Source organism: Macaca mulatta, chromosome 1, assembly GCF_049350105.2.
Source record: "Macaca mulatta isolate MMU2019108-1 chromosome 1, T2T-MMU8v2.0, whole genome shotgun sequence".
Lineage (NCBI taxonomy): Eukaryota > Metazoa > Chordata > Mammalia > Primates > Cercopithecidae > Macaca > Macaca mulatta.
In genome coordinates this window covers 206,970,663-206,998,194 of record NC_133406.1, presented here as the reverse complement: position 1 = coordinate 206,998,194, position 27,532 = coordinate 206,970,663, and the positions used below count along the sequence as shown (strand labels likewise).

At 46.1% G+C, this 27,532-nt stretch overlaps 2 protein-coding genes across 2 annotated transcripts in view; one reads left to right on the top strand and one right to left on the bottom strand.

Annotated features, from left to right (window-relative positions):
* CSMD2 (CUB and Sushi multiple domains 2) overlaps positions 1-27,532 on the bottom strand; it is a 649,885-nt gene that overhangs the window by 328,001 nt on the left and 294,352 nt on the right. The window lies entirely within an intron of this gene.
* Positions 12,390-13,111, top strand: HMGB4 (high mobility group box 4). Its single transcript, XM_015134782.2, has one exon. It carries the CDS (start codon positions 12,497-12,499, stop codon positions 13,070-13,072), a length of 576 nt encoding a protein of 191 aa, XP_014990268.1. The 5' UTR covers positions 12,390-12,496; the 3' UTR covers positions 13,073-13,111.

Sequence of the window (27,532 nt, the reverse complement as noted above, 5' to 3'; positions counted from 1 at the left end):
TCTCATTCCTTAAGCAAACCTTTAATGACTCAGCCTTGACACCCATTCTCATCAAAATGCTTTCCAAAATCAGTTTTCCTTTAGCTAAATTCCTAGGACTTGCTATGTCAAGATAAATTCTTTCCCCAAGACAATCCCATGATGTTATATATTTTCCAGGAACTGAGTGAATGCCTGGGACAAATGGAAGTTTCTTTTGAATATGAGTCGCTGGGCCTTATCTTTGAAAAGATCCCCCTCTGCCTCCCAAGACTTTCTTTCCCAGCAGTGCCTGCCCACCCTGGTTGTATGGACAGCTCTGAAAGATCTGAGCCAGCCTTTAAAGATTCAATTCCCGGCTGCCTAGTAAGTGTTTGGGAGTGGTTACTATGCTCTGAACAAATCAAAGCTTTCCCCCAGTCATTCCTGCTCCTTAGTGCGACTGCTCCCCGTAATCCACACCATCCTCCTGGTCACCTAGCCCAGGCAGCATCCTCAACTCCCCCGTCTCCTTCACCCCTATCGCCAGTCGTGGCCAAGTCTTCTCCATTTCATGTCCTCATCGTTTCTCACCTGGACTACAGAGATGGGCTTCTGATTTGCCCTCTGCCTCTGTTCCATCTTCCATACTTTGTGGGGAGATTTGATCAAATGCCTGCACTGCTGGAAAGCCAGCAGCAATGGTTGAACCCACTGGCTCCAGAATAAAGTCCAAGTTTTTTAATGTCTTTCCTCTTCAATGACACACACTTTGAGATCCAGCTACACAGAATGGCTTGTACACCTGGAATGTGACTAATACTTTCATGTCTTCATGCCTTTGCACGTGCTATTCCCTCTATTTGGAATGCCCTTTTCCTGTTGCCCCACCTGGCTACTTGGGAAAATATCACTGATCCTATAAACCTAACTAAATATTTCCTTTCCTCCATCTCTCCCTCTTGCTGCCCCCAATAGACATGACCCTGCCATGGTCCTGGGCATACCAAATTGTACTCATCTTTTGAGTTGACCATCTCTCCAACTAGCAGGCAAACTCCATGGGAGCTGGAATAAAATCTTCTTTTTGTCTCAGTATCTCCAGTGCACAGCACAGTGCCTGGCACACAGAACAAATAAATTTCATAGAACAGGGGCTGGCAAACTATAGCTTGCTGCCTGTATTTGTAAATATAGTTTTACCAGATCACAACCATGCCCATTCGTTCTTTTACATATTGTCTGTGGCTGCTTCCATATTGCAACGACAGGGTTAAGGAGCTGTGCAAGACGACGGCTTGCAAAGCCCAAAATATTTATTTTCTGGCTTCTTACAGAAAAAAAAAGTTTGCTAATTCCTACCATAGAAGCCTCACAGATGATGTAGTTGGTTGGTAAATAAAAATTTCATTTCTAAGTAGGAAATCATAAAAAAAGGACACAGATGTAGCTTCAACATTTAATTATAATGTACAACACTTAAACATACATTTATTTGCCAATGAGTTTAATGTAGGACTAAGGCCCTTCCTTTGATCATGAGTTTGTTCTCCACATTGTTTATCTTATATAAACTACAACCATAATGCATCATTCACCATTTCCAATGTTGCTACAGATCGTCCAGTCAACAAATATTTCTTGAGCAACTTCTATGTGCCAGGCATTGACACCCATTCTCATCAAGGTGCAAAGGATGCTTTGTCCCAACCCCCTCCCCTCATGTAATGTACCCAGTGGGGTACAGTTGTCTCATTCACTCACACCTAATATCTAGTAAGCAATTCTTTTAAGAGACTCTCCCCTTTGTGGAATCATTCCAAAGCATTCAGTTTAGTTTCCATAGATGCAACTGTATTTCCTTTCACACTCATATTTCATCAGTTTATGTGATGTTTAATTTAAATCACATAATTACAATAACAAGTATGACTGGCACTGAGAGACTTGGCAACAAACCCAACTGAATCTCAGAAAGTGCAAGACTCAGCTGATGGGAGCAGAAGTGCACAGGCATTGAGGGTGGGGGTGGGAGATGGCCTGTAGGCAGCAGGTGCTGGGGGTGCCATGGGCACCCGTCAGGAAGATCTACTGAGGCCATGGGAGTGCTGGGTAGTCCAAGTGGCTTCTTTGAGGGAGGGGAGTGGGTTAAGAACACTTTTATTAGACATGCTTTGTGAATGAATGAATAAATGAACAAACAGCAGTGGCTTGCTTTCAGTGGTGGGATATCAAATTACATCCCCTCTGCTATCAGGAGAGTGGGAACCAGCTAATCTTAAAATCTGAGATTTGAGAAGGACTTCAGAGGTCTTCTAGGTCTAATGCCCAGCGATATAGGAATCTCAACCACAGCATTCTTGAAAAATGGTCAGTTTTGATCTATTTTGAATGTTCCCAACAATTAAGAATTTACCTTCTTGCCAAATTCTCTCTCCCAATCTTGATCCATCCCCACTCTTTTCCTAGTTACTTCCTACTCATCCTGCAGGCGTATCAGCCCCTGGCTCAGGAAACCTGTCATTGTTGCTGAGTCTGGTTTACTTCTCCTTTGTTCCTTCTGGGCACCTGGCACTTTCTCTACCACAGTGCTTGTCTCACCATGCATTGCTGAACTATGAGCTCCCCGAAGACAGGAGCTGTTCCTTTCTTGTTCACAGTCCTTTCCTTGGTACCTTGGAGAGTGCCTGACACAAAGAAAGGGCTCAGTAAATATCACTCAGTGGAAGAAGGGATGATTGGCCAAATGAATGAATGAATGAGATCCTGCTGGTGAAAGCAGAGGTTACATGTGGGGAAAAGCAGAGAAAGAGGCAGTGAGCAGGTGAGTCAGGGAATAGGAGGGAGGGCCTCCAGTGCCATGTGGGCTTCACCTGGGTTTCCCGGGTTTCCCATGGCACTGCCCACTCCTGTCAAGACATGCTTCCCCACTCCTAGTTCCTCAGCCCTGGCTGTGCCCCACTACCTGCTTCACTTAGCAGCTGCTGGTACCTTCCTGGGGATTCTTGTCATGCTGACCTATCCCCAAAGCAGCAACAGTGGGGTCTGCTAATCAATGTGGGCAAATGTTCCCCTTTCCCTAGAAGCAACTCAATAAACTCAACAAATTATCAGAGCTCTTTCCTGCTCAGCTAATTGTTAGCTCTAGGGAACCCACACAAACCACATCAGGTAAATGTTTTTTCTCCAGATGCACAGCTCTCTGGAGGACATATATCTGGGGCTGGGAGTGCTGAGGGACAGGGAGCCTGGCTGTGTTTGTTGTCGGGATGACGGCTTCCTCACCAACGTGCTGGGCCTTGTGCATTGGGTGGTGGCATATTGTGAAGGTCTAGGGGGTGGCTTGGTGTGTCAGTTTCCTTCCATTGCTAGTTCAGCTGCTCAGCCGGCAGAGCTGATGGGTAAGGTGTTTCCTGCCTCCATAGAGAGGATCTTCCCATCGTGCCAAAGTGACAGAACAGGGTTGGGTCTGAAGATCAGAATTGGTGCCAATGCCAAGCTCTGGGTGAGGAGGCTTGATCCCCAGCAGCTTTTCTGAGTTGCCCACTCTATCCTGTACTGTCTTCAGGTCTAAATCAGGCAGTTCTACTTTCTTATGAGGACTAGAAGCCTTTGAAGACCAGTCTCCTTCCCTCAACCCACAGCTCCTGAAAGGGGCAGCCATGTACATCATATGACTCATAGGCTACAGGTGATTGGATCCTGGTGGTCATGTGTCCCAAGCTAGGCGAATCAGCTGATGGAACTTCTATCAGGAAGGTAGGTCCCTATGGCCCCCATTTGAAGTTTGGATGGAGAGAAGGGCTGCGTACTCACTTCAATGAGGAAAAGATTCCACAGGCGTGGCTTTCCCAGGGGAGATTTGGGAAATGGTGTCCTAGCATCATTTCTTCCATGTCTGTTGCTGCCTCCCCAACTTGCCCTTATTACTCTTATATGATGTTCTGAACCTTGTACATTTATCCTCCAGGTCCTGAGCCAGTCTGACTGGACAGAATCTAAGAACAGTCTCCACTCCGACCAGCTGCTGAGCCTTTAGCTGGCTGTCCCCTGTCCCCAGCCCAAGTCTCTATTACACATTAGATCTGAGATCCGGGATGGCAGCGCCGAGGACTGGCAGCCTCCATGCTCTAGGATGTTAAAGCCTATCCCCGTCAGGCTTGGCCCAGAAACAGGGTGCAGCCCTCAAGAGTGTGGTGACTATAGCACATTCACACTCAACTCTACTCAACCCTCTTCTTCCTGGCTCGAGTATCTGTCTAAGTGAAGATGACACCTATCTGGCTCATCACCTGTCTTGTTCCCCACAGAGGTAATAGGTTTAAAAAGGTTAAGGGTTAAGGGCCAGGCCTTTGAAACCAGACAGTGCTATATTTGAATCTGGGTTCCACTGTTGCCTAGTGTGAACATAGGCATGTGACATAACTTCTCTGAGCCTCAGTTTCCTCATCTGTGCAATGGGATTCCTCTGAGCAGCAGTGTTCATGTGTGTAATGTGACCAAGTCTGTGCCTAGCATACAGTAGGTGCCTCACAAACGTGAGCTATTTTCCCCCTGCCTTGCTGGGGTTTGAGAAGAGGGGGTGGGATCTTACCAGGGCCTTGAACCCTTCCCTTCAGAGCAGACCTCAGAGCAACCTGGCTTAGTTTTCTCCAGGGAAATGAGGCACCTGCATCTACTCTGGTGATAGAGCAGTGCAGGGGTAGAAGGACAGGGCACTCTGTTGTACCCAGACCAGCCAGTACACCTGGCCATCACCTTCCCTCTTTTTCTGGGGAACCCCAGCCTGGCCTCCACAGCCTTGCCCGCTTTCCACCTGTCACTGGCAGACATGACTTGGAGAAGGAACCTGCTTCCTGCCATAGAGGGTGGTACCGCTTGCCTTGCAGAAGCCTCCACTGCTTGTAATTAGTACTATTTCTCACCCAGAGGGACTGCTGTAAACGGCTTCTTGAGGAGCTGCCCACATCAGTGTGTACCTGCCACTCAACTGCCACTCTGAGTTTGAGCATCATGGATGTTCCTTCCCCTGTCAGGAGGCAGCTAGTGGGCCCTGCCAGAGATCAGCAGCTCTGATGCCCAGAAGAATGAGTGAGCTGCCCAACAGCTGGAGAATGGGTGGGTTAAACATCTCACACACACCAAGGCTAGCGAGCAAGTGGTCCTAGAGTCCCATGGAGCTGAGTTCTAATCCTGCCTTCATCATCTGCTGGCCATGTGACCTTGGAGAGGTGGCTTCACTTCTCTGAGCCCCTCTTTCCCCAGTTTATATCTCATAGTGCGATTGTGAGTGATGCTCACAAAGTTCCCTCTAAGGCCTCAAGACACGACATCTATAATTCTTGGCCCTGCCATATCTCTGTACAGCAAGGTAGACTCGTAGGCAAAGGGAATAAGATTTACTGAATAGAAAGCAATTTGGGGTGGAGACTTCGCACATGGGCCCTAGAAGGAGACTGCCTGGATTCAAGTATCATCAGCTCTAAACATACTGTCTCACTTTGGGCAAGTAACTGACCTGCTTTGGGCCTCGTTTCCCCATCTATATAGTAAGGATAATAACAGCACCCACTTCATTGAGCTGTTAAAAGGTTTAAGTGAGGTGATGCACATAAAAGGTGCCTGGCACATAGCATGTGCCCAAAAAGCATCAAAAATGGGGGAGAGGAGAATTCCTCTCTTCTTGTATTGCTTGCTGCCATCCATCTGGATTAATGCCTTATACTTTGGCTTTCAGATAGGAGAAATCCAGATCACATCCACCTACAGAAGAAATGATTGGCTGCTATGGATTGTAGCTAAACCATAGGAAGAGTAGAGTTGTAGCTGGCCTCAGGGATGGCCAGAACCAGGAACTCTGATGCTACAAAGCCTCTCTCTCTGTGCCCCATCTACGTTGTGGTCTGCCCGCTGGCATCATTCTTTCTATTGCAAATGGTGGCTGCTTGAGGCTGGGACCATGACCACCCTTAGTAGCTCTGTGATTCACTCTCTCACCTTCACCACTAGAGAGAAGATGATGATCTCTCCCCATGATTCTAATTAGAAAAAGCCCATCAGAGGCCTCTGATTAGTTTAGCTGGGGAATGTGCCCATTCCTGGGGCCAAGGAGGTGGCCCCCACTAGAACCCCATGACTAGTTTGGGGACAATTCTCCAAAAGAAGGAATGTGCTCAAAAGAAGGGAGGAGCACTAGGCAGACAAAACAAAAGATGTCTACTGTGGATGAAGGAGAAGTAGGTGGACTGAATGATCAGGGTCACTCTCCTATTCTGTGGTATAAAGGAGTAAGTTTTTAAAGACCTGTGAGGAGTGTCCATAGATCACTGTGTGAGGTATCCACCCAGAGCTGATCTTGTTCTAGGTCTGTCCCGTATCCTTTCATAGGTAGCCAGGCATCCCCCCACCATGCTGATCCCATTCTGTGTCTAATCATCTGACCACTGCCTGCCCACCTGTCCACTAGTCCATTGGTCTGGGTGCTGACACCTCACCTGGCTTTGGCAAGCCTCTGCCCTTGGGAGGAGATGCAGGCTCCATGCTTATCTTCAGATGCTGGTTCTATAGGTCATCCAGGTCAGTTGACCTCCTGGACTTGGAATATCCTGTGACCTAGAGATAAGTTGACTAGATCCATCCGGAATGAGGATCAACCCAGATTAGAAAAGACTCACCTGAATCTTTTTAAACGTTGAGATTTAGACAACTTTTTCTCTTTTCTTCTTCCCTCCTCATGAAATTCTTGGCCTTATTCCTTCCCGGTTGCTTCCTTACCCTAGCCCCAACCAAGGGAGATCCTAGACTACCCATAGAGGCTAAACATATGAGTCAAAGGGTCAAACAAGCTTGAGTTCGAAGCCTGGCTCTGCCACTTATTGCTCTGTGGCCTTGGATAAATTAATCTCTCTTTTCATGCTTCCAGGCTTCCAGAGATGATGTACCCAAAGTATGATCATCATATTTATTAAAATATTGTGCTCACATCTGATTAACAGCTCCTGGCAAGAGGTCAGTGCCAAAGAGTCTTGGACTGACTGCTTATGGCCTGGCCTCCCTATCTTCTTATTATGTAGCGATCCAGGTGAATTCAGATGATTCCCTGGACTACCACCCTCCTTCCTGAGACACAACCATCCCTCAAACACTGTTCATCACTGACCATCAAAGCAGCAGCCACACTGCTCCAGCAGCTCAACAGCTATTTATTGAGACAGGTGTGTGAGTACATGAGTGAGTGAATGAACTGAAAGAACATAAGAGTGAATTAATTGGTAAGTGAATGAGTGAATTAGTGACTTAATGAATCAGCAAGTGAGTGAAGAGTGTGCAGGATTGAATATATCATGTTCTCCTCCCTCAGCAAATCGAATATGCGGTGATGTAAAACTTTCACCTTAAAATGTGTCTTCTGCATTAACACAAGCAGGGGTTAAGATTGGCAGAGGAGAAGTTACAGACAAGAAGCTGGAGGAGAAAGATACTGTGCTAGTTTCCTATTGCTGCCTTAACAAATAATGGCACATTTAGGGGCTTAAAGAACACAAATGTATTGTGTTATAATTCTGGAGGTCAGAAGTCCAAAATGGGTTTCAGCAGGCCAAGATCAAGGTGTGGGGAGGGCTGAGCCCCTCTGGTGGCACCAGGGGAGAATCCTTTTGCTTGCCTTTTCTAGCTGCTAGTAGCCACCTGCATTTCTTGGCTTGTGGCCTCTTTCCCTTGTTTTCAATACTAGCAGTGTAGCATATTCAAATCTCTCTCCACGTCTGATCCTCTGCTTCTCTCATCACATCTCCTCTGACTGTGACTCTCCTGCCTTCCTCTTACAAAGGCCATGTGATTCTATCAGGCCCACCTGGATAATCCAGGATCATCTCCCTATCTCTAAATCCTTAGAGTAATCTTAGCTACAAAGTCCCTTTTGCCAAGTAAGGAACAAATTCACAGGTTTCAGGGCTTAGGACGCCAGCATCTTTGGAGAGGCATTCTTCTGCCACTTGCAGATGCCTTGCTCAGAGGGTCAATGCAACCAGTGAGTCCCACTCCACAGAGGAAGGGGCAGGAGGGGGATGAAGGAAGTTTCAAAGCATTTGACAAACACATGCCTATGCCAGGTATTTTTGCTATTGTTGCTGTGGCCTGAGTACGGAGGGCTTTGAAAAGCTTACGTGATTCCATCATGCTCCAAAATTTGAGAGATACTTTGACAGAGATATGCTAAGACCATATGCTGCTGTAATTGAGGGTAAAATCTGGCCCTGTGATTCCTGGAGGTGATGGATCAAGAGCAGGGTGTCTTTACCCTGGGTGCACATTGCTATCAACAGGGAAGATTTTTTTTTTTTCAAAAAATGTTATTTTGAAATAAGAAACGAGTGCAAAGATCGTACAGAAATTCCTGTATATCCTTCACCCAGATTCCCTAATGTTGGCATCTCACATAACCCTGGGACATGCGTAAAAACTAAGAAATCAGCAATGGTACAGTACTATTAACTAAATGAAACATTTTATTCAGATCTTCCCAGATTTCCACCAGTGCCCCACTTTTTTTTCTGTCCCAGGGTTCAGTCTAGCATCTCTTATTGCATTTGTCCTGTCTTCTTGGTTTCTTCCAATCTGCATTAGTTTCTTAGTCTTGCCTTGGTTTTTTTAAGATCTTGACATTATTGAAGGGTACTGATCAGGTGTTTGGTAGAATGTTCTTTATTTCAGTTTGTCTAATGGTTTTTCATAGACCTTGGCTATGGATTTTTGGGAAGAATATCATGGGGGTGAGACGCTCTTATTATGGCATCACAGAAGGGGGTTCTGTGATCTCAGCATGACCCGTTACTGATGATGCTTACTTTGATCACTTGGTTAAAGTGGTGTCTGCCAGATTTCCCCACTGTTAAGTTACTGTTTGTCCTTTTCCATGTTCTATTCAATAGGAGTGGGTGGCTAAGTCTAGCCCACACTGTAGGAGATGGGGAGTGCCAGCTGTTTTTATTCCTATCATTTCAATTTGTTTCATCCTCATGGCTTTATTATCACCTCACTACTTCTTAGAGATATGGTTGTAATGAGCTAGACTCGCCCAAAGTTACTCAGCTATAAATGGTAAAGCTAGAATTTGAACTTATATCTGTCTGGCTTCAAAGGCCACGTTCTTTCCACTTCATGTTATTGTCACCAAGTAAAGAGGATCTCACAGTCTCCAAGGTGGAAGCTCCCTCTCAGCTTGTCTGGATGGTGTTTTTCAAATCCATCCTTGGAGTGTGACCCATCAGTGGGTCATGAGGTCAGTCTGTGGGTGGCATTTTAAATAACAACATAAAGTAGAAGTGACTAGAACAGAGTAGAAAATAAGAGTACGTCATACAAGTAGAACATTTTTATCTCTATATCTTCTCTGTGCTTTGCTACCTTTATCCTTGTATGGAGATAAAAATAGCCCTCCCATAGGCTTGTTATGAGGATTGAATGGAATGATACACATAAAGTGCTTAGAAGAGAGGCTGGCTCATATTAAGTATTATATAAATATTAAGTATGTATGTATGTAAATGAGTCATGATGTAAAATGTATTTCTTATTGCAGACTGCAATCAAGATGTCTGAAAACACTGAACTCACATCTGTGGACGACGAGTTGGCAGATTTATGACCCCCAGCTTGTAGCCTATTTTTTTAAAATAAGGTTTTATTGGAACACAGCCACACTCATTGGTTTAGGTATTTTCTATGGTTACTTTCGGGGTATAGTGGCAGAGCTGGGTACTTGCAACAGAAACCCTGTGGTTCACCAAGCCTATCATATTTACTATCTGGCCCTCTAGACCAATGCTCCTGCCTGGAGGTCATCTCATAATCTAGGGAATATTGGACACCTCTTCCTGGGCATGTGGTCTGGTCATGCCACTGTCCTTGTAGGCATGCTTGCTCTGCAGACCACTCCAGGCTATGTGACTGCCGGGCCCTTGGATCTCCAGAAGCTCATTACTCTTCTCTATTAAACTGATGCCTACATGGTGAAAGGCTAAAAACATGGTACTTTGGTTAGGGTCCCAGCAGGAAACAGATGGCCACTCAAAATTAAAATAATTGGTGAGGGCAGAGCGTGGGAAAGTAGCAGAGACCTCAGAGGCTCATAAAAGTCAAGATTTTACCACCCTAGGCATAAGGAGATAACGAGAGGGGGCAAGGCCTATACTGGAAGGAGAGAGTCACTTAGAGAGAACATCTTATGAGGACCAGTGACCTTTAGTCCAGGGACACAGAACCAGCTACAGCTGACCCTGGGGTGGGGATCCAGGAGAATAAATACCTTGACCTAATTTTCCTCCATCTCTGATCTCCTATGGGGGGACCCCATTGACCAAAGTGAGATGGAAACCAGAGAGTATGGGATCCATTGATGTGGCTCATACAGAACAGCTTCCCAGGCCAGAGAAGGCTGAAAAGAGAAGGTTGGAGAAGGCTGGAAAGGGGATCTGGAATGGCAAATCTTAGATACCCAGCACATAGCATTGATTTAGGAAGCCAGATTTATTTACCTTTCCTAAGCTCCCCTAAACAAGGACTTTAGGGGAGATTGACATAGCTTTTCCCTTTTACTGCCTTTTCTTCTTAAATCTGTTAGCTTCCCGATAGCTATTGTGGGTTAATCTTCCTGGATCTTATCATCATGAGAGGGATGGAAGGTTATGAACAGAGACACAGATAAGCTACTGTGTGTGTGTGTGTGTGTGTGTGTGTGTGTGTGTGTGTGTGTGTCTGAGCCTGAGCAGAGTCTGATTAATATGTGGATTTTCATTAAAGTTCTTCCTCATGTCCCATCTTTTGATCTCAGAAAGGAGTTGTGTCCCATTCTTCTATGCAGTCCTGCTCATGTCCAGCAAATGTGTGAGTCGACCTCCAGCCCCTTGGGAGAAAGAGCCAGGGGAAAAAAGGCTACCTACGCTGAGAAGTGTCCCCAGAGTAATCTGTTCCTTTGCCAGACCCCCTGCTAGCCCAGACTTCCTTGACTGGCACTTGATATCTTATAGGCCCCCAAATCCTGCCACACAACTACAGCTTGTCCCCTGGAGGGGCTTTTCTGACCAGTCCAGAATGCTCAATTTAAGAAAGATCATAAGCTCACACAGGGGAAGGGGCTGGCTTGGGCCACCACCTTGCAGCAGAGCTGGGGCAGAATTCAGGATTGGAGACTCTTATTAGTTTCCATCTTTCTTTTACAAAGATGAACGTTGAAGTCTTGGAACCCTGGGAATGAACCTGGAAAAATTCAAAATATGGTTGTCTTAGGCAAGTTTCCTTGTCCGGCTCAGCTGCTGAGACCACACATCTGGACCCTCAGTGCCCCGGCAGCAGCTCTGTGCAGGCAGGATGAAGTACAGGCTTAGGTCAAGCAATCAGCAGTCAAAATCCACACTCCCACCCATGAGTGGCTGTTCAACCTTGAACATGTTACTTTTTATGTTAATGAAACCCGGTTTTCTAGTCCTATAAATTTGGGGCTATCATCAACCATTAAGTTATATTAAACCCAATGCCACACAGGCAAGTACCTAGCAGTGTCCAAAGGCCCAAAAAATGACACTTTTTCATCTTTTCTCTTCCCTCCAATTAAAAGACTAGTGGAATATCCGCAACTACTTTGACCAAAAGCCAGAAGCCAGCCAGTTTGAGCGTAGCTGTTACAGCTTTGTGTTCTAAACCTAAGAAATGGGGACCCCTCACACGAGAGTGGGGAGGCTTCTGGATGTGCTACAAATTCCATCTCATTTTCATGGACTCAAGTGTTAATTAATAAAATCTCAAGGTTCTCCTCCCTCTTTCCCCTCACATTTCTTCAGAGAAACGAAGAGTTCAAACTCACAGCTCAAGCACTCAGGTTTTAAATTAGACAACTTTGTCCTGACAGGAACCAAGTCACAGCTGTCATACCTGATTACTTTTAGAGTTACTACTAAACCCTTTGTATGGCATGAGCTGCCACTGTTCAAGGCAAACAGAAAGACTTCACATTTTATCATGACAGCCCTGGAGCTATCCACCTCCCTATGTTCATTATTCTCAGCCTGTCTTTGGAAGGGATGATGTGGCATCCTGACAATCGTATAGTGAAGAAAGCAGACCCCATGGCCTGTCACTACAGCCTAGGGATTTTTAAGCCCCCAAAGTGCAGCAAAACCCACTGCCTCCAGAAAGCCAAGGAAAATTATTTCTGGGGGACATAGCTGCCTCATAGCCTTCTATGAATGAACCATCATCTTTCATGAGAGGCAACCATTGACCCTCAAGTAACCAACCAATAAGAACACCCGTACACAAATGCCCACAGGTGTTGGCTGGGATTGGCTGGCTTGTGGATGATGTCACAGTTTCCCTCCTCTGACTCAACAATGCCATCACCACTGAAAAGGCTGAGCCCTGACTGCAGCTCTTGCAGACAGAAAAATTCACCGCAAGCAGAGCACCTTCTAGATTGCTCCTGGAGTGTGGGGACAACAGTCTCTCCTGTTCAAGTTACTGAATCCAGAAAAAAGATGAACTTATGAACATGGGAAAAGAAATCCAGCTAAAGCCTAAGGCAAATGTCTCTTCTTACATCCACTTTTTGCTGAATTACAGAAACAAATTCAAGGAGCAGCAGCCAAATACCTACGTTGGCTTTAAAGAGTTCTCTAGAAAGTGTTCGGAAAAATGGAGATCCATCTCAAAGCATGAAAAGGCCAAATATGAAGCCCTGGCCAAACTCGACAAAGCCCGATACCAGGAAGAAATGATGAATTACGTTGGCAAGAGGAAGAAACGGAGAAAGCGGGATCCCCAGGCACCCAGACGGCCTCCATCATCCTTCCTACTCTTCTGCCAAGACCACTATGCTCAGCTGAAGAGGGAGAACCCGAGCTGGTCGGTGGTGCAGGTGGCCAAGGCCACAGGGAAGATGTGGTCAGCAACGACAGACCTGGAGAAGCACCCTTATGAGCAGAGAGCGGCTCTCCTGAGAGCTAAGTACTTCGAGGAACTTGAACTCTACCGTAAACAACGGAAACAATGTAATGCCAGAAAGAAGTACCGAATGTCAGCTAGAAAGCGGTGCAGAGGGAAAAGAGTCAGGCAGAGCTGATGGATCCAGTTTGAAAAAATAAAATGCCATTCAATCATATTTCCTGTTCCTGGTCTCATGTGTGGCATTAGAGTAGCTGTGACTGACGCTTTGTGGAGGAGGGAGTGGCTTGGTAGAGAGAGATTGGGGCAGGGAAACTGATCCTGAGGAGAGGAAGGGAGAGGAGGGGAAGGGAGAGGAGGGGAAGGGAAAGAAGGGGAAGGGAGGAGAATGGAAGGGAGGGGGAAGGAGTGGGATGGAGGGAGAGAAGGGAGAAGAGGGGGAGGGAGAGGATGGGGAGAGAAGAGAGAGGAGGGGGAGGGAGAGGATGGGGAGAGAAGGGAGAGGAGGGGGAGGGAGAGGAGGGGGAGAGAGAAGGAGAGGAGGGGAAGGAGAGGAAGAGGGAGAGGAGGGGGAGGGAGAGGATGGGGAGAGAGAAGGAGAGGAGGGGAAGAAGAGGAAGAGGGAGAGGAGGGGGAGGGAAGAGAAAGGAGGGGAATGGAGGGGAGGGAAAGGGAGAGAAGGCTAGCTTGGAGAGAAGTGTCAGCAGTAAACAAAAGGTGTGACTTGGACCACTGGGTGGGAGTCTCCAGGTGTAAAGTAGCAGCAGTCACGGAGGTAGAAGCACCCTAGTTCTGAGTGGTGATCCAGGTTAGATCCAGTCTTTTAGAACTGCATGAGCCTTTAAGGGATGAAAGGTAATACAGTGATTTAGAAATTCAGGGTCTGGAAGCAAACAGGTCATTTGCGGAGGATTTTCATGTGCCAAGCCCTGTGCTGGGTATGGAGAGGCACATTACGCACTACTGTTAAGTTCCCGCCCTATAAAAACTTTCCTTCTGACAAGAGAGATGGACTTGGGCGTAAATTGCAGCACTGCAAAGCAAGATGATGAAAGTGAATATGGAAAGTAATAGGGGAGGGACTGGGGACCACCCACCAAGCCTATGCTGCAGTCTTCATGAAGGAAGCAGCCTTATTCCACTTGACAACTTTGTAGGCATGCTGGCAAAATTCCCGTTCCCCATTCCCCACAGCTGCTATTCCAACTTGGCTCTGCTTCCCTTCCAGCCCAACCTCCACCCTCTCAGGAGACACCCTCATTTTCTGCTTCATTGAGAAAATAGAGATCCTCAGATATAAGTGCTCTCAGCTTCCTTCATTCTGGAAATGTAATCCATACTCATCCTTTCCTCTTGGTCTCACCCCTCATGGAGAGCTAACCCCCTCCTGCTCTTGCTGCCTCCTCCTCGCCTCCCTGGGGCCCTTGCTCCTTACTGTAAGGGTGCTGGCCCTCCAGCCTGTACACTCATACAAGTTCACCTGATGCTATGATATGGTGGTCCCCATCTTAATGTGGGCAGGACTTAGGGCAAGTTCTCATTCCTCTGAGCCTCATGTTCTTATCTGTGCAAGGAGGATAATGCCTGCCTTACATGCTGTTTTAGCAATTAACTGAGGTAATACATGTAAAAGTATTTGGCATAGTCCTAAACCTAATAGGTAATGTAGCTGATATACTCTAGGGTGGTTGTTCCATAATCCTTTCCCCCTTTCCTGGTGTTCACACCCTTGTATAATCCCCTCCTATTAAGTGTGGGCTGGACATGTGACTTTCTTCTAACCAATAGAATGTGGCAAAGGAGATGGAATGTCACTTCTGTGATTATGTAATGATAATATTACATATTGCTAGCCACTGTTCTAGGGATTCTCCTTGCTGCTTGATGAAATAAGTGGTCAAGTTTGAGAAGCCCATGTAGCAAGGAATGACAAGGAACTGTGGGAAACGTCTAGAAGCTGAGGGTGGCCTCAGACCATCAGCCAGTGAGAAACAGAAGTTCTCAGTCCACCAACCACAAGGAACTTAATACTGCAGCAGCCACACAAGTGGGGAGGTGAATCCTTCCCCAGTCAAGCCACCAGATGAGAACTTGGCCTTGGCTGACCAAGGTCTCAAGCAATGCACCCAGCTAAGCTGTTACTGAACTCCTGACCCCACAGAAACTGTACAAATGTAAGTTTAAAACTATAAATGTTTAAACCATATGAGTGTATTTTGTTTTAAGCCACTAAGTCTGTGGTAATTTGTTACACAGCAATAGAGAATACATTACTCAATAAATGCCCTCTTCCTTATAATTCTAGAAGAGATTGTCTTTAATCTTGTTTCTATCTCCAGCCTCTACCTTTCCCATTTAATTTCCTTTCCTTTGTTACCAATATCTTGAAGGTGGAGGGCCACCTCCTACCCTCCAGTGCTAATTAGATCCTGACTTGTATTACCCTGTAGTGGTTCCAGTTGGGTTGTCTTGTTTCCAACCTGAAATGTGGGCTCTTGGTGGGCAGCAGCTGTGTGATGTACCACACTCCTCTCTGGGAAGAGGGCCCCAACACAGCTAGGCTCCAGCCCTCATGCCACCCCTTTCTGATTTCCTGTGTGATTAATTATGTGAATGTGGGTGGTCAAGTCAGAGTTGACAACAGTTTGCAGTTCCCCTGCTGAAAACTAACTCCATTAACAGTCCTTTATGAAAAAGACAACAGGAGGGTCTGAATCTGCTGGTTTCTAATGACTGTAATGTAGTGACAGTGGAAAGAGAGGGAGGGAAGGAGGAGGAGAAGTTGGGGGAGCCTGGACCTAAGATAACGGGTAAGAGAAAAAGTAGGCAGACAATCTGGTGTGGTGCCAGCATTCCAGGCCCACTCAACTGGCCTCAGGTGCTCCTGTCCTTGAGAAGAGGAACGCAGGCCCATCACCATCTCGATGACTGAATCACTCAACTCTGATCCTTCTCTCCTCAACCCTTTTCCTGTGTTCATGTAGTCATTAATTTACTTACTCATTAATTCAACAGATGTTTATGTAAATCTTATGCCTGCAATATAACAGCAACTATTCTGGTGCTGGGAATACAACAAGGTCCCTCATGTCTCACATTCTGGTGAGGAGAGACAGAGAATTAAAAAAACAACAAATAGGCCAGGCGCAGTGGCTCACACCTATAATCCCAGCACTTTGGGAGGCTGAGGTGGGCGGATCATGAGGTCAGGAGTTCGAGACCAGCCTGATCAACATGGTGAAACCCCATGTCTACTAAAAATATAATAATTAGCCAGGTATGGTGGCATGTGCCTGTAATCTCAGCTACTCAGGAGGCTGAGGCAGGAGAATTGCTTGAACCCAGGGGGCAGAGGTTGCAGTGAGCCGAGATCGTATGATTGCACTCTGGCCTGGACGACAGAGTGAGACTTCATCTTAACAAACAAACAACACAAATAAATATATCAGATCAGTTTTTGATAGTGTCAAGTACTCACTAGAAAACAAATGTGGGTAATGAGATAAATGATGGTGTATAGGGTAGAGGGCACTTGAAATGGGTGGCTAGAAGTTTTCTGTGGAGCTGGCATTTGGTTTTGGATTTACAGGGCAAGAAGGAGCCATACAAGCCAAGGTGTGCGAGAAGAGTCCTCCAAGCAACAGGGAAGCAAGTGCAAAGGTCCTTGCAGAAGGGAGCTTGCCATATTAGAGGGACAGACGGAGGCCAGAGCGACTGGAGGTGTGAACAAATGGGCGAGACATGGTTGGAAGGGTGAAGGCCTTGGCAAGGGGTTTTTGTGGAAATCTAAGTGTAACTGAGAGCCACAGAGAGATTTCAGTAGTGGAGAGCCACATGCTTCCATCTTTGACTTTGTGTTGTTGATCATTCTAGAGTCTTCAGAGACTACCAAGTGCCAACAAAGGGATTAACCCCTTGCCCCTCTAAAGGACTGCAAGAAAGAAGACACTAAATCCATGGCATTTTTTTCCTTAGGAAAGAAGGGAGATAACGAGAAGCCTCCACTTGGTATTCCTTGGAGCAGCTGGAAGCTAAAAACCAAACGTGGGAACTGTGAATCCTCTCTCTGGGATATGTTTTCTTAGGAAGTGGAGGAAATGGGTGGGCATGAGTGGCAAAATATTCCAGGGTAATACTTCTTCCTGGGCCTTGTGGGGAACAATTCCCAATAGGCCAGTGGTTCTCAGCTTTAAGCCTGTGTTAGAATCATCTGCAGGGCTTATTAAAACACAGAGTGCCGGGCCTCACCCCCGAGTTTGATTTAGCATTTCTGGTAGTTGGATCTATAATTTGCATTTCTGAAAGTTCCCAGGTGATACTGATGCTCCTGGACCCAGGACCACAGACAAATTCTCCTTCTTGTAGCCCCTTATTCAGTCTGCGTAAGAGGCATGGCTCATCTGGTGGGTTTGGGAGGAGGAGCGGACCATGCTCAGTTAGCCCTCCCCATCTCCCTAGCTGCAGAGCATATTCAGACAGCTCTCCAATCAGTTCATCAGTAATAAAGGTGACATGCTGATCCTCATCTGTTTTTCTCTTGCAGCTGTCAATTGATTCTGCACTTGAAGGGGGAATAAGTATATTTATTTATTGGGTTTCCCTCAAATTCCAACAGAGAAGGTTGATATCAGTTGCAAAACAATCAACTGGCATCTGGGCCACATAGCAGCATAGGAATCTTGGTTTCAGCCTCCACTAAAACATCAATTATTTGGGGGCAAAAAATGTCCAGTTCCTGGGCCTTTAAGATAGGAAATCAGGTCTGTGGATGGGGTGAGGTCACCAGGATGAGGTCACAAAGGCATTGATGCCCCTTTGTCCTATCATGTGACCACCTGTCACACTTCCACCAAACAGTATCTGCCCCACAGGTGTGCTAGGAACTAAATGAAATGCCTGGGATATCATCATAAGTGGTGTCTGATGCTAAGGAGTGCCCTAGGAATGGGGGTACCTGCCCGGTCTCTAAAGGATGGGTTCAAAAGGCAAGAGCAACACACAAAAAGATAGTTTCAAGCAGGAGAAACAGCTTGGCAAAAGGCCCAAAGGGGATACGACCCTTCAGGCTGGCCTTGGTCTCTGGGTTGGATCACCAATGACACAATGAACATTTCGTTATGAGGCCATCCCTTAAAGTAATTGCGTTGCAACAGCCCTCCCTACCCAGTGCTCCATTTCTAATGCTTTCTCTGCTCTGGCTGCTGGGTGACATTTCTATTTCTCCTCTACAACGGTGAAATATTTCAGTGGTTGTCCATCACTTATGGGAGTCTGACATGGCATCATCAGGCCACTGGGGCCTTGCTAGTTGTGCTGTCCCTGATACTCACTGTGGAAGGCAGTTTCTGAAATGGCTCCCAGTGATCCCCAACTCCTGAAATTCATACTCTGTGTAATCCCCTCCCTTTGAGTGTGGGCTAGACCTGGTGGCCAAAGTGATAGGATTTCACTTCTGATGTTAGGCTGTGAAAGGCTGTGACTGTTGTCTCTGGCTCTTCTGTCTCACTTGAAGCAAACTGACATGCTGAAAGCTGCCCTGTGGAGAGGCTCATGTGGCAAGGAACGGAGGGTGGCTTCTGGCCAACACCCAGTAAGGAACTCAGGCCCTCAGTCAAACAGCCTGCAAGGAACTGAACCCTGCCGATAACCATGAGTAAGCCTGGAAGTGGACCACTCCTCTGCTGAATTTTGAGATGCCTGCAGCACCAGTGGACACCTTATCTGTAGCCTTGTCACAGACTCAGCTAAACTATACCTGATTCTTGACCCACAGAAACTAATAGGTGTTTCATGGCACTAAGGCTTCTGATAATTTGTTACAAACTGAAATGATGAGTACAGATTTTGGCATCAAGAGAAGGATAGTGTCGTGACATATACCTAAAAATGTGAGATAGCTTTGGAACCAGGCAGTGGGCAGAGGTGAGGAGTATTATGAGGAGCTTGTTAGAGAAATCTTCAATTGCCTCAAAGACAACTGAAGACACTATAGAAATCTGGACTTTGAGGATACAGCTGGTGGAGGCTTAAAAGAAGTGATGAACAGATTATTGGAAACTGGAATGTCTTTGTCCATTTTCTATTGTCTGTAACAGAATATCTGAAGCTGGGTAATTTGTAAAGAAAAGAAATTTATTTCTGACAGTTACCAGTTACAGAGGCTGAGGAGTCCAAGGTCAAAGGGCTGCATCTGGTGAGAGCCTTCTTATTGGTGAGGACTGCCTACAGAGAGGACTGCGCATGTTGATGTGCCTGCTCAGGTCTCTCTTCTTCCTTTTTTTTTGTTTTTGAGATGGAGTCTCACTCTGTTGCCCAGGCTAGAATATAGAAGCGTGATCTCAGCTCACTACAGCCTTTACGTCCTGGGTTCAAGTGATTCTCCTGCTCAGCCTCACAAGTAGCTGAGACTACAGGCATGTGCCACCACACCTGGCTAATTTTTGTATTTTTCATAGAGATGGGGTTTCACCATGTTGGCCAGGCTGGGCTCGAACTCCCAACCTCCAGTGATCCACCCACCTTGGCCTCCCAAATTGCTGGGATTACGGCACGAACCACCATGCCTGACCTCTTCCTGTTCTTATAAAGCCACCAGTTCCACTCCTGTGATAACCCATAAATCCATGAATGGATTAACCCATTCATGAAGACAGGGGTCTCACGATCCAATCACCTCTTTAAGTCCCCACCTTTCAACACTACCACACTGGGGATTAATTTTCCAGCACATGACATTTGGGGGACCCATGCAAACTGTATTATGAAGGAAAGACATCCTTGTTAGGTAGTGGTAGAAAGCTTAGTGCCACTATTGTCTGCAGTTACATGGAAAGCAAAATATGTACCTAATAAACCTAGTGATTTAGCTATGGAGATGTCCAGGCAAAGTGCTGAAAATAATTTCTTCTTACTGCTTATGTGAGAAGAGAGAGGAAAAAAAGTTAAAGTGAGCCAGGATCTGATAGTTTTGAAAATTCTCAGTATCCCAAGTCAGCAAAACGTACTAAAATTAAGAAATGGCTTTTGAGCAGCACTGTCAAGAAAAGGTGTGGCTGTGGAGCCTTTGGTTAAGACCTCAGAAAGATCAAAAGATCATGGTATTATTCAGTCATACAAAGGCCCTTTAAAGAGATTAGGGTAGGCCTCACAGATCCTCCAGATCAAATAATAGGGACTCTAGGAAGCGAAACGGCTGTCCCTTGGCCATCTTTTCAAGAGGCTCAGGTTGAAAAGTGGTTAGTCCTCAAAGAAATTTGTGGGTTTGGCTTTTGTGTAATAGAGGGAATCTCAGTGCAATTTATAGAAGAACCAAAAAGTTTTTGAGAAAACCTGTAAGAAGAAACATAGCTGGGACAGAAACGAACAGAGACATAACAAAATAAAATGAGACCATTGGACCCCTAAAATTCGCAGCAGGAAACAGACTGAGAAAACAAGTCAGCTTTAAACACAGGTTTCCGTTCATGAAAAAGGAAGGATTATTCAGAAGGAAGAACTAAGAGCTTAGAAGGTGGAGCTAAGAGTCATGGAGAATTATCCCCAGGCTTTGAAACCTAACCAAGAAACTTCCAGTCTTTTCCTGGCTGGATTTCAAAATTGTTACGGACCAGTGACGCCTTCGTACCTCACATTTTCTTCCCTTTGAGTAGCAGTGTTTATAGCCATTGCTCTATGCCTAATCTGCCATTGTATGTTGGGCATATAGGGGGCAGATAATTTATCTCGTTAGCTTTTCAAATCACCAAATCTGTAATAACAGTATTCTAGAACTTGTACTTAAGGAATTATACCCAAGAGCCTCATCCACACCTGCACCTGATTTAGATGATGAGATCCTGGACTTTCAGTTGGTGCTCTCATGGGAGGAGATGTTTAGAGACCTTGAGAAGGAATGATTATGTTTTATGTGTGGAAGGGACATGTACTTTGCATGTGGAAGGGACAGAAATCATTGGAGAGCCAGAGGGTAGACTGTGATAGGCAGCTTCAGAAATGACTCTAAGTGTTCTTTCTCTTCTGGTATTCATGTCCTTGGTGCAATCCCCTCCCTTTGTGTGTGGGCTGGACCTAGTGATTTGCCTCTAAAGAATAGAATACAGAAAAAGTGATGGAATGTCACTTCTCATATCAGGTTATAAAAGATTGTCACTTCTGTCTTATCCTCTCTCTCTGGCTCTACTCTCTGATGAAGCAGCTGTGTTGAAAGCTTCCCTTTGGAGAGGAACTGAGGGCCGTCTCTGGCCAATAGCATGGAGGAATCCAGCAAACAATTATGTGAAGAAACTTGGAAGCATGTCCTCCCCTCCAGTTGAGCTTTGAGATGACTGCCACCCTAGTGGACACCTTGATTGAAGCCTTATGAGAAACCCTAAGCCAGAGAACCCAATTAAGCTACACTTACATTCCTAACACACAGAAAATATGAGCTAATAAATGTTGTTTCAAGCCACTAAGCTTTGGAGTAATATGTGACACAGCAATAGACACCTAATGCACCTGCCCTAAGGTCCTGCTACACTGCATTTTCCCCAGAAACACTACACTCTCTCCCTCTCCCCAGGGCCTTTGCACATACTTCTCATGGCTGGGATCATCTCTCCTACCTTTCAGGTCTGGTAGACTTCAACCTGTTCTACAGGACTTACGTCAGGTATCCCTTCCTCTAGGAAGCTGTCTTTGATGCTCCAACTCCCTTTTGTGTTCCCATAATAGCTTATGTAAGTCCATACAATGCTATCCCAATGCGCAACACATTATAGCAACTGTCCCCCCAACTGGTAGAGAACGGAAGGGATCGTGCCTTATTTATCCCAGTGCTCTAAAATTTAACACAATGTTTCACATGGAGTAGAATGATAATAGCACACTTTTATTGAGTGCCTACATCATACCTGGTAAGAAATAATTCAATGCAGGATTTGGGCTTGTGTTAGATGATTTGGGTACTGTTTGAAGTCATTTAATGCAATTACTTTACTCAAGAAAAACATTCAGTGAGAGCAGTACTTTAAACACCCCATTTTACAGACAACTTGAAGAGCAGGTTAGGTGCTCAGTTCATGCTTGATCGAAAATGAACAACTGAATCATGAGAAGCATGTTGTTTCTTCTGTCCTGTGTCTCCCTTCTATCAGGAACTCTATGCAAATACCAGAGTTGGGCCAGAAGGCCTCCTGGGCATCTGGATATCCACTTTGTGCTTGACTGGTTATGCTACGTAGTTTGCTATTTCCAGATAAATACCTGGAGGTATCCCTGGGTGTCTCAAAGGGAGGGCTTGGTTAGCACCCAGAGAGTTTGATGGGCACCAGAAACCACATCTCCAGCTCTTTGCCCACAGCTGTGCCTCTGGCTCCCAGACAGAATCAGCATTTTCCTCTCCCCACACCCTGTCATTATAAACCATGTAAATTCCTCGATACCCAAGTTACAATGAACAGATGCGGCTCTGTATTTTTAATGTATTATCTGCAATTAGCAGCAGTGGGCATGGAAGAACTCTGTGGTCCCTGGGGCTGTCCCTCACAGATGCAGCTGCGAGTACATTTGCGATAAAGAATCTGGCCAGGCTCCTCTGGCCTGCACAGCCCTGGCAAGTGGGTAAGGGAACTTCCATGTGCAAAGTACCTACTCTGCCAGGAAGTGGGAAAGGGCCGCCAAGGCCTGATCATCAGTCCACTGCTCATCTAGCCCCGCCTCCCACCCATCTATGCTGTCGAAATACCCAGAGAGGATGTCCTTCATTGGGATCCCAAAGACAGGGCAGACAACAGCCTCCAATGTCATGGGCAAAACAGATTTTTCTAGGTTTGAGGTCTGCAGTGTAAAGATCTGTGAAATGCAAAAAGAGAATGCTTCAGTGCCCAGGGCAAACATAAGGGGATGGCGGGGAATGCATGGACTTTAGAAAAGAAGGGGGCTGCTTAGTGAGAGCGAACGTATGCTCCTTAGCTCTGTCCAAAGAAGAAGGGCATTTCTTACAATAAACATCATGCTCATGACTGACATGTATTGGGTGTTTACTATGGACTAGACCCTATTTCTAAGTGTTTTCCAGGCATCATCACATATAATTCTAGAGGCAGTGTCAGCCCCCGGCCAATGACTACCATGGACCTCCCTGTAGCTGAACAAAGTTGGGCTTGCTGATTGGTGGCAGTGAGGGAGAAGGCACACCACAGGGAGCTGTGCAGTGTCTCAGTAAGAAGGTAAGAAAAAATTCACTGTAGGATTCGGGCTTGTGTTAGTTATCTGGGGGGAGGGTTCAAGGAAGCAGAGCTTTGCCCTGGATTGGAGACTGTCTGGAGGTAGGTATAATTCTCTGATTGGGTACTTCATAAATTTTATTTACAAGGCAGGAGGAATGAAGGAAGATGAGAGTTGTAATTGGTAAAGAAGCAGCCATCACTCACACCAGTCAAGAGGTGGAGGGAGAAGGGCTGTTAGGTCATCTTTGCATTTTGAATAATGTTCTTGTTTTTGTCTGAGTTCATGTTGCTGAAATGGTCTTGTTTTTGTCTTAATATATCAGGGTCCTAGAGTGGCCTTGTCCGGCACTGACATTCGATAAAATTGTTTATGGTCAACAGGAGAACCCCAAGGTCTAGGTGTGGGTGCCAGGCCAGCTCTCGGCAGCACAAGGCCTTACTGATAGTGCCAGGCCAGCTTCCAGCCATCAGGGGCTGCTGTTCTCCTTCTCAGCAGGCTCTGTTACTATGCCAGTTTACAGAAATAAAGAAATTGAGGCAAAGACAGATTAACTGGTCTTAGTTGTCTCACAGCTGGGTAGTAGCAGAGATCCCAGAGTCCCTGAAAGTCAAGTGAGCATCAAGAGACAACAGAGGGAACGAAAGGGGAGAGTTTGTAATTACAGGAAGCCAGGCTGACCATGAGGGGAACTGGTCAAGAGATAAAACACAGGGTTTGTAGTCAGAGATGTCCACCTTGGGAATCTGTCATTGCCACCTACTAGCCACGTGGCCCTGGGCAATTTGTCGAACATGAGAAATTCACTTTATTCTTACATATAATGGCAATACCAAAAGCTGTTTCTCAGGGTCATATGGGAATAGAATGAGAAGACATGGCGTAAAGCACTTATGTACCACTTGGGACATAGATGCTACCCTGAGCATTTACTGCACGCCAGACACTTTTCTAAGTCCCTTGCATATATTTACTCGTCTATTACAGCAACCCTTTATAACCTGTGGCTTGCAGGTGAGAAATTGGAGACACAGAGAGGTTAGGCAACTTGCTGGAAGTCACACAACTATCAAGTAGCAGCACTCAGGCATCCTGGCTGCAGCACCCTCACTCTACCATGTGTCATAGTAGCTGTGGGGTCACTGCTCCTTCTCCTCTCTCAGTGCTCCAGATCATGAGCTTCAAGACCCTAGTTATATTCTGATGGTGATTTAATGCCCTGGAACTCTCAAGGCCCCAGACTTTTGCTTGTGAATGGGTCTAAGCTGCTTGCTTGGCTCTGGTCCAGAGAGCATTCATTTCCTTTTAGAAGGTCAAAACATTCTTGGCATGACAGATAATATAGATTCAGGTTGCTGCAGTCCATAGATCAAATAAAACATAGTATTGCCTTATTAGTATTTCTACACTCTTCAGTAAGTAGTAGAGTCAGAGAAAACCCTGAGAAATGAGTATAAACTAAAGAGGGTAGAAGAATGACTCAATGCTGCAGCACAAGCCCTCTTTTGGCAAGATTGATGTGTGGGCAGAAGGCAAATGGCTGCTGAGAGGAAATGGGCCAGACTTGGCCGGTCTTCTTCTATCCTGTAATGGCAGAAAGCTGTTCAGGATGGCTATGGCGCACAGCCCAGGGCTGACTCAGCATTGCCTCTTCCTAACCTGTTGAGTGGGTTTATAGATTGTGTCACAAGTTCTGGGAGAATGAGAGGCCAGGATTCCTGGGCCCAGTGTTTCTGATAACAGAGGTCCTGTGTGCCATGACCCCCTCCAGTCCTTGTCCCACTGGACTTGTCCCCCTTGTCGCATTGGGGGAGATGAGGGCCTGGAACTCACAGCAAAATTCTCTCTGTGGCTTGATGCGATCCCAGATCCTCACCATCAACCTTTGTAAGGCTCATCTGTTCTTAATTATATCTCCAAATCCCAAGGCATTTACAACTCTGAGAATTTGGGAAATTTAGCTGCTTAGAGGATTCGTAATAATCACAAAATCCCTGGTATTTACAGAGCTCCCTTTTGCAGACTGTGAAAGGCAGATAGACAATACTGTAGTGGTGAAGACACCCTGAAATTGCTCTCAAGTTCTCTTCACTGAATGCCAGGCCCTTAGTCTGTATTATTTTGTGTAGCTCAAGGGGGCAAATCGCAAAGAATACTTTTCCCCATTACTTTCTGAGAGAGACCAGAGAAAAGAGAGAGGTTAACTTAATGCAGAAAATACACTGAGGGTTGCTGCCAAGCCCCTGCCCTCTTCTCAGGATTGCGCTGCTGAAGGGAGGGGTTCCTGCAGCTATACTGGTACGAGCTGAGCTTGCCCCTTTCTAGCTGCAGCTGACTGGACAAGGAGTGGACACTTGACTGATGGGCAGAGCCAGTCAGACTCTCTCTCTTGATAGTTTGAATTAAGAGATGTGGAAACTGGGAGTCGGGTTCCTGGATTTGATGGTCAGGCAGACTCAGGGGCTTGAGTGACCATTTGGGACCAAGCAGAGAGAAGGGGGAATAGACCATGTAATATCTGAGAGTTGCTTTTCAGCACTTTCTGCCCCATGTATTTGTTCAGCAAACTCTCTGATTCCTAAGCCAGGAGCCATCCCGTGAGGCCATTACTGCAAACAAGCTGAAAATCCTGCTTTGTGTTTTTTGGACACAGCATGCTTTCCTTCAGCTTCAGTAGACGATGAGGCCAGCACCACATGGGCTAGATGTACATGAGATGTGAGCAACCACACTTCCCCTCTGATGGGGACAGACAGCCTCACAGGTGAATGGGAGACCTGCATGTGGTCCATTCCAGACACCCCTGCTGCTTTTATTAGAAGCCAACATGGGCCTCCCTTGAGCTGCCAGGTGTTGGGCGCAGCTGCCCCGACCTCCCTAGCTTACAGGAGAAGGACTGAACAAAGTCTCTTCAAAGAAGCCATTATTGTGACACAGCACAGCTGTCTGCTCCCCCCATTGATCTGACAGTGGCAGCAGAGGCTGAAAGTAGCAGTAGAGGCCCAGGAGCACCATTCAATGAACAGCCCTCATTGATCCGTTTACCTGCTTGATGGCTGGCCAAACTCTCTGTGTCCGAGAGACACCCACGGAAGGTTAAAGCTGGAAGGACGCCTTAGGGAGTCCTGAGGACAGTCCAAGATTGTCACAAATGGGAAAAGCAAGCCCTAAAGATACAATTGAGATATGACCTTTCCAATTTAAATCAAGGGAACTCAGATAACTCCCACCGTTTATGGGACAGCCCTGGGGAGGGGGATGGGGTGCTGTTGTGCTTTGTAGTCCTATTTGCCACAGGGAGTAAAGCAAAGAGAATATTTATGTGAATCCATAGGATTGAATCATAAGCTCTTGAACGAAAAGAAAAAGCACATTCTTCTCACCGAGGTAACAATGTGTGGTCACTAGTTCAGAGCTCCCACTGTCCCTAAGCCACAGGATGCAGACCAACACAATCAAAGAGTTCTCTCAGCTGGAGGTTCCAACTGGAGTGTGTGAGTTGGTGGCTTCTACGGTGCCAGCTTTTGCTCAGCCTTTGCTTGGTCACATATTCAGGGTCGAACTATCCTGTCCCAGTGACAATTGTCTCCAGCAGGAAATTCATCATGATCCCCTTTTCCACTTGTCAAGTGGATTCTGGAAATAGTCTGCTATCCTCCCCACCACCTCCACTAAGATTCCAGGAGCCAGGGATTTAGTCCCTGGAATCCCTGCAGCCTTGATCATTAACCACTCTACCTAAGTGTGGCCCACCTGTCTGGTTGGTCTGCTTCAATCTCTGGTCCCATTTCTTGCTCCCCCATGGGGTAGCAGTTGTATGAAACTGTTTCTGGATGGATGGACTTTGGGCCTACTCTCCCAAGGGTTGGGATTTATCTGGCCCATATCTATTAACCCACAAATGTCCCTGACCTGAAAGTCACACAAATACCTGAATCATGTGACTACCTCATTCCCGAAAATGCCAGTCCTGATGAGGGTAGGAGATTTTGTCTTACAATATTGGGTGGCTGATAGCAAGCACTGGTGTCTGTGCCCAATTCCTGCTCCAATCACCAGCACTATAATCATGAGCATTGGTTTTAGACAAAGAAAGAACTGACTTTGAATGCTGTTCCCACTACTAACTGTATGAACTTGGCAAGTTAGCAAACCACATTCTTCTGAGCCTCCTTCTTCTTGTCTGTGTAAAGGGTGAATTAAATCCTACTCAAGGTGACAGGTGTAGAGCAAATGAGAGAACAAATGAGACCATGAATATAAAGAACTTAGCATAGTGCATCACACCTCATACTAATATGTAACACTCATTGAGAGTTTATCATATGTTAAGTTCTACGCAAAGTGCTTTGTAAACATTATCTTATTTATTCTGCACAGTAATCTACTAAGATCCTCTTATCCAAATTTTTAAAATGAAAAACCTGAAGCT

Excerpts from the sequence above, each read along its gene's own strand:
- HMGB4 (XM_015134782.2), top strand. The coding sequence starts at position 12,497 with ATGAACATGGGAAAAGAAATCCAGCTAAAGCCTAAGGCAAATGTCTCT.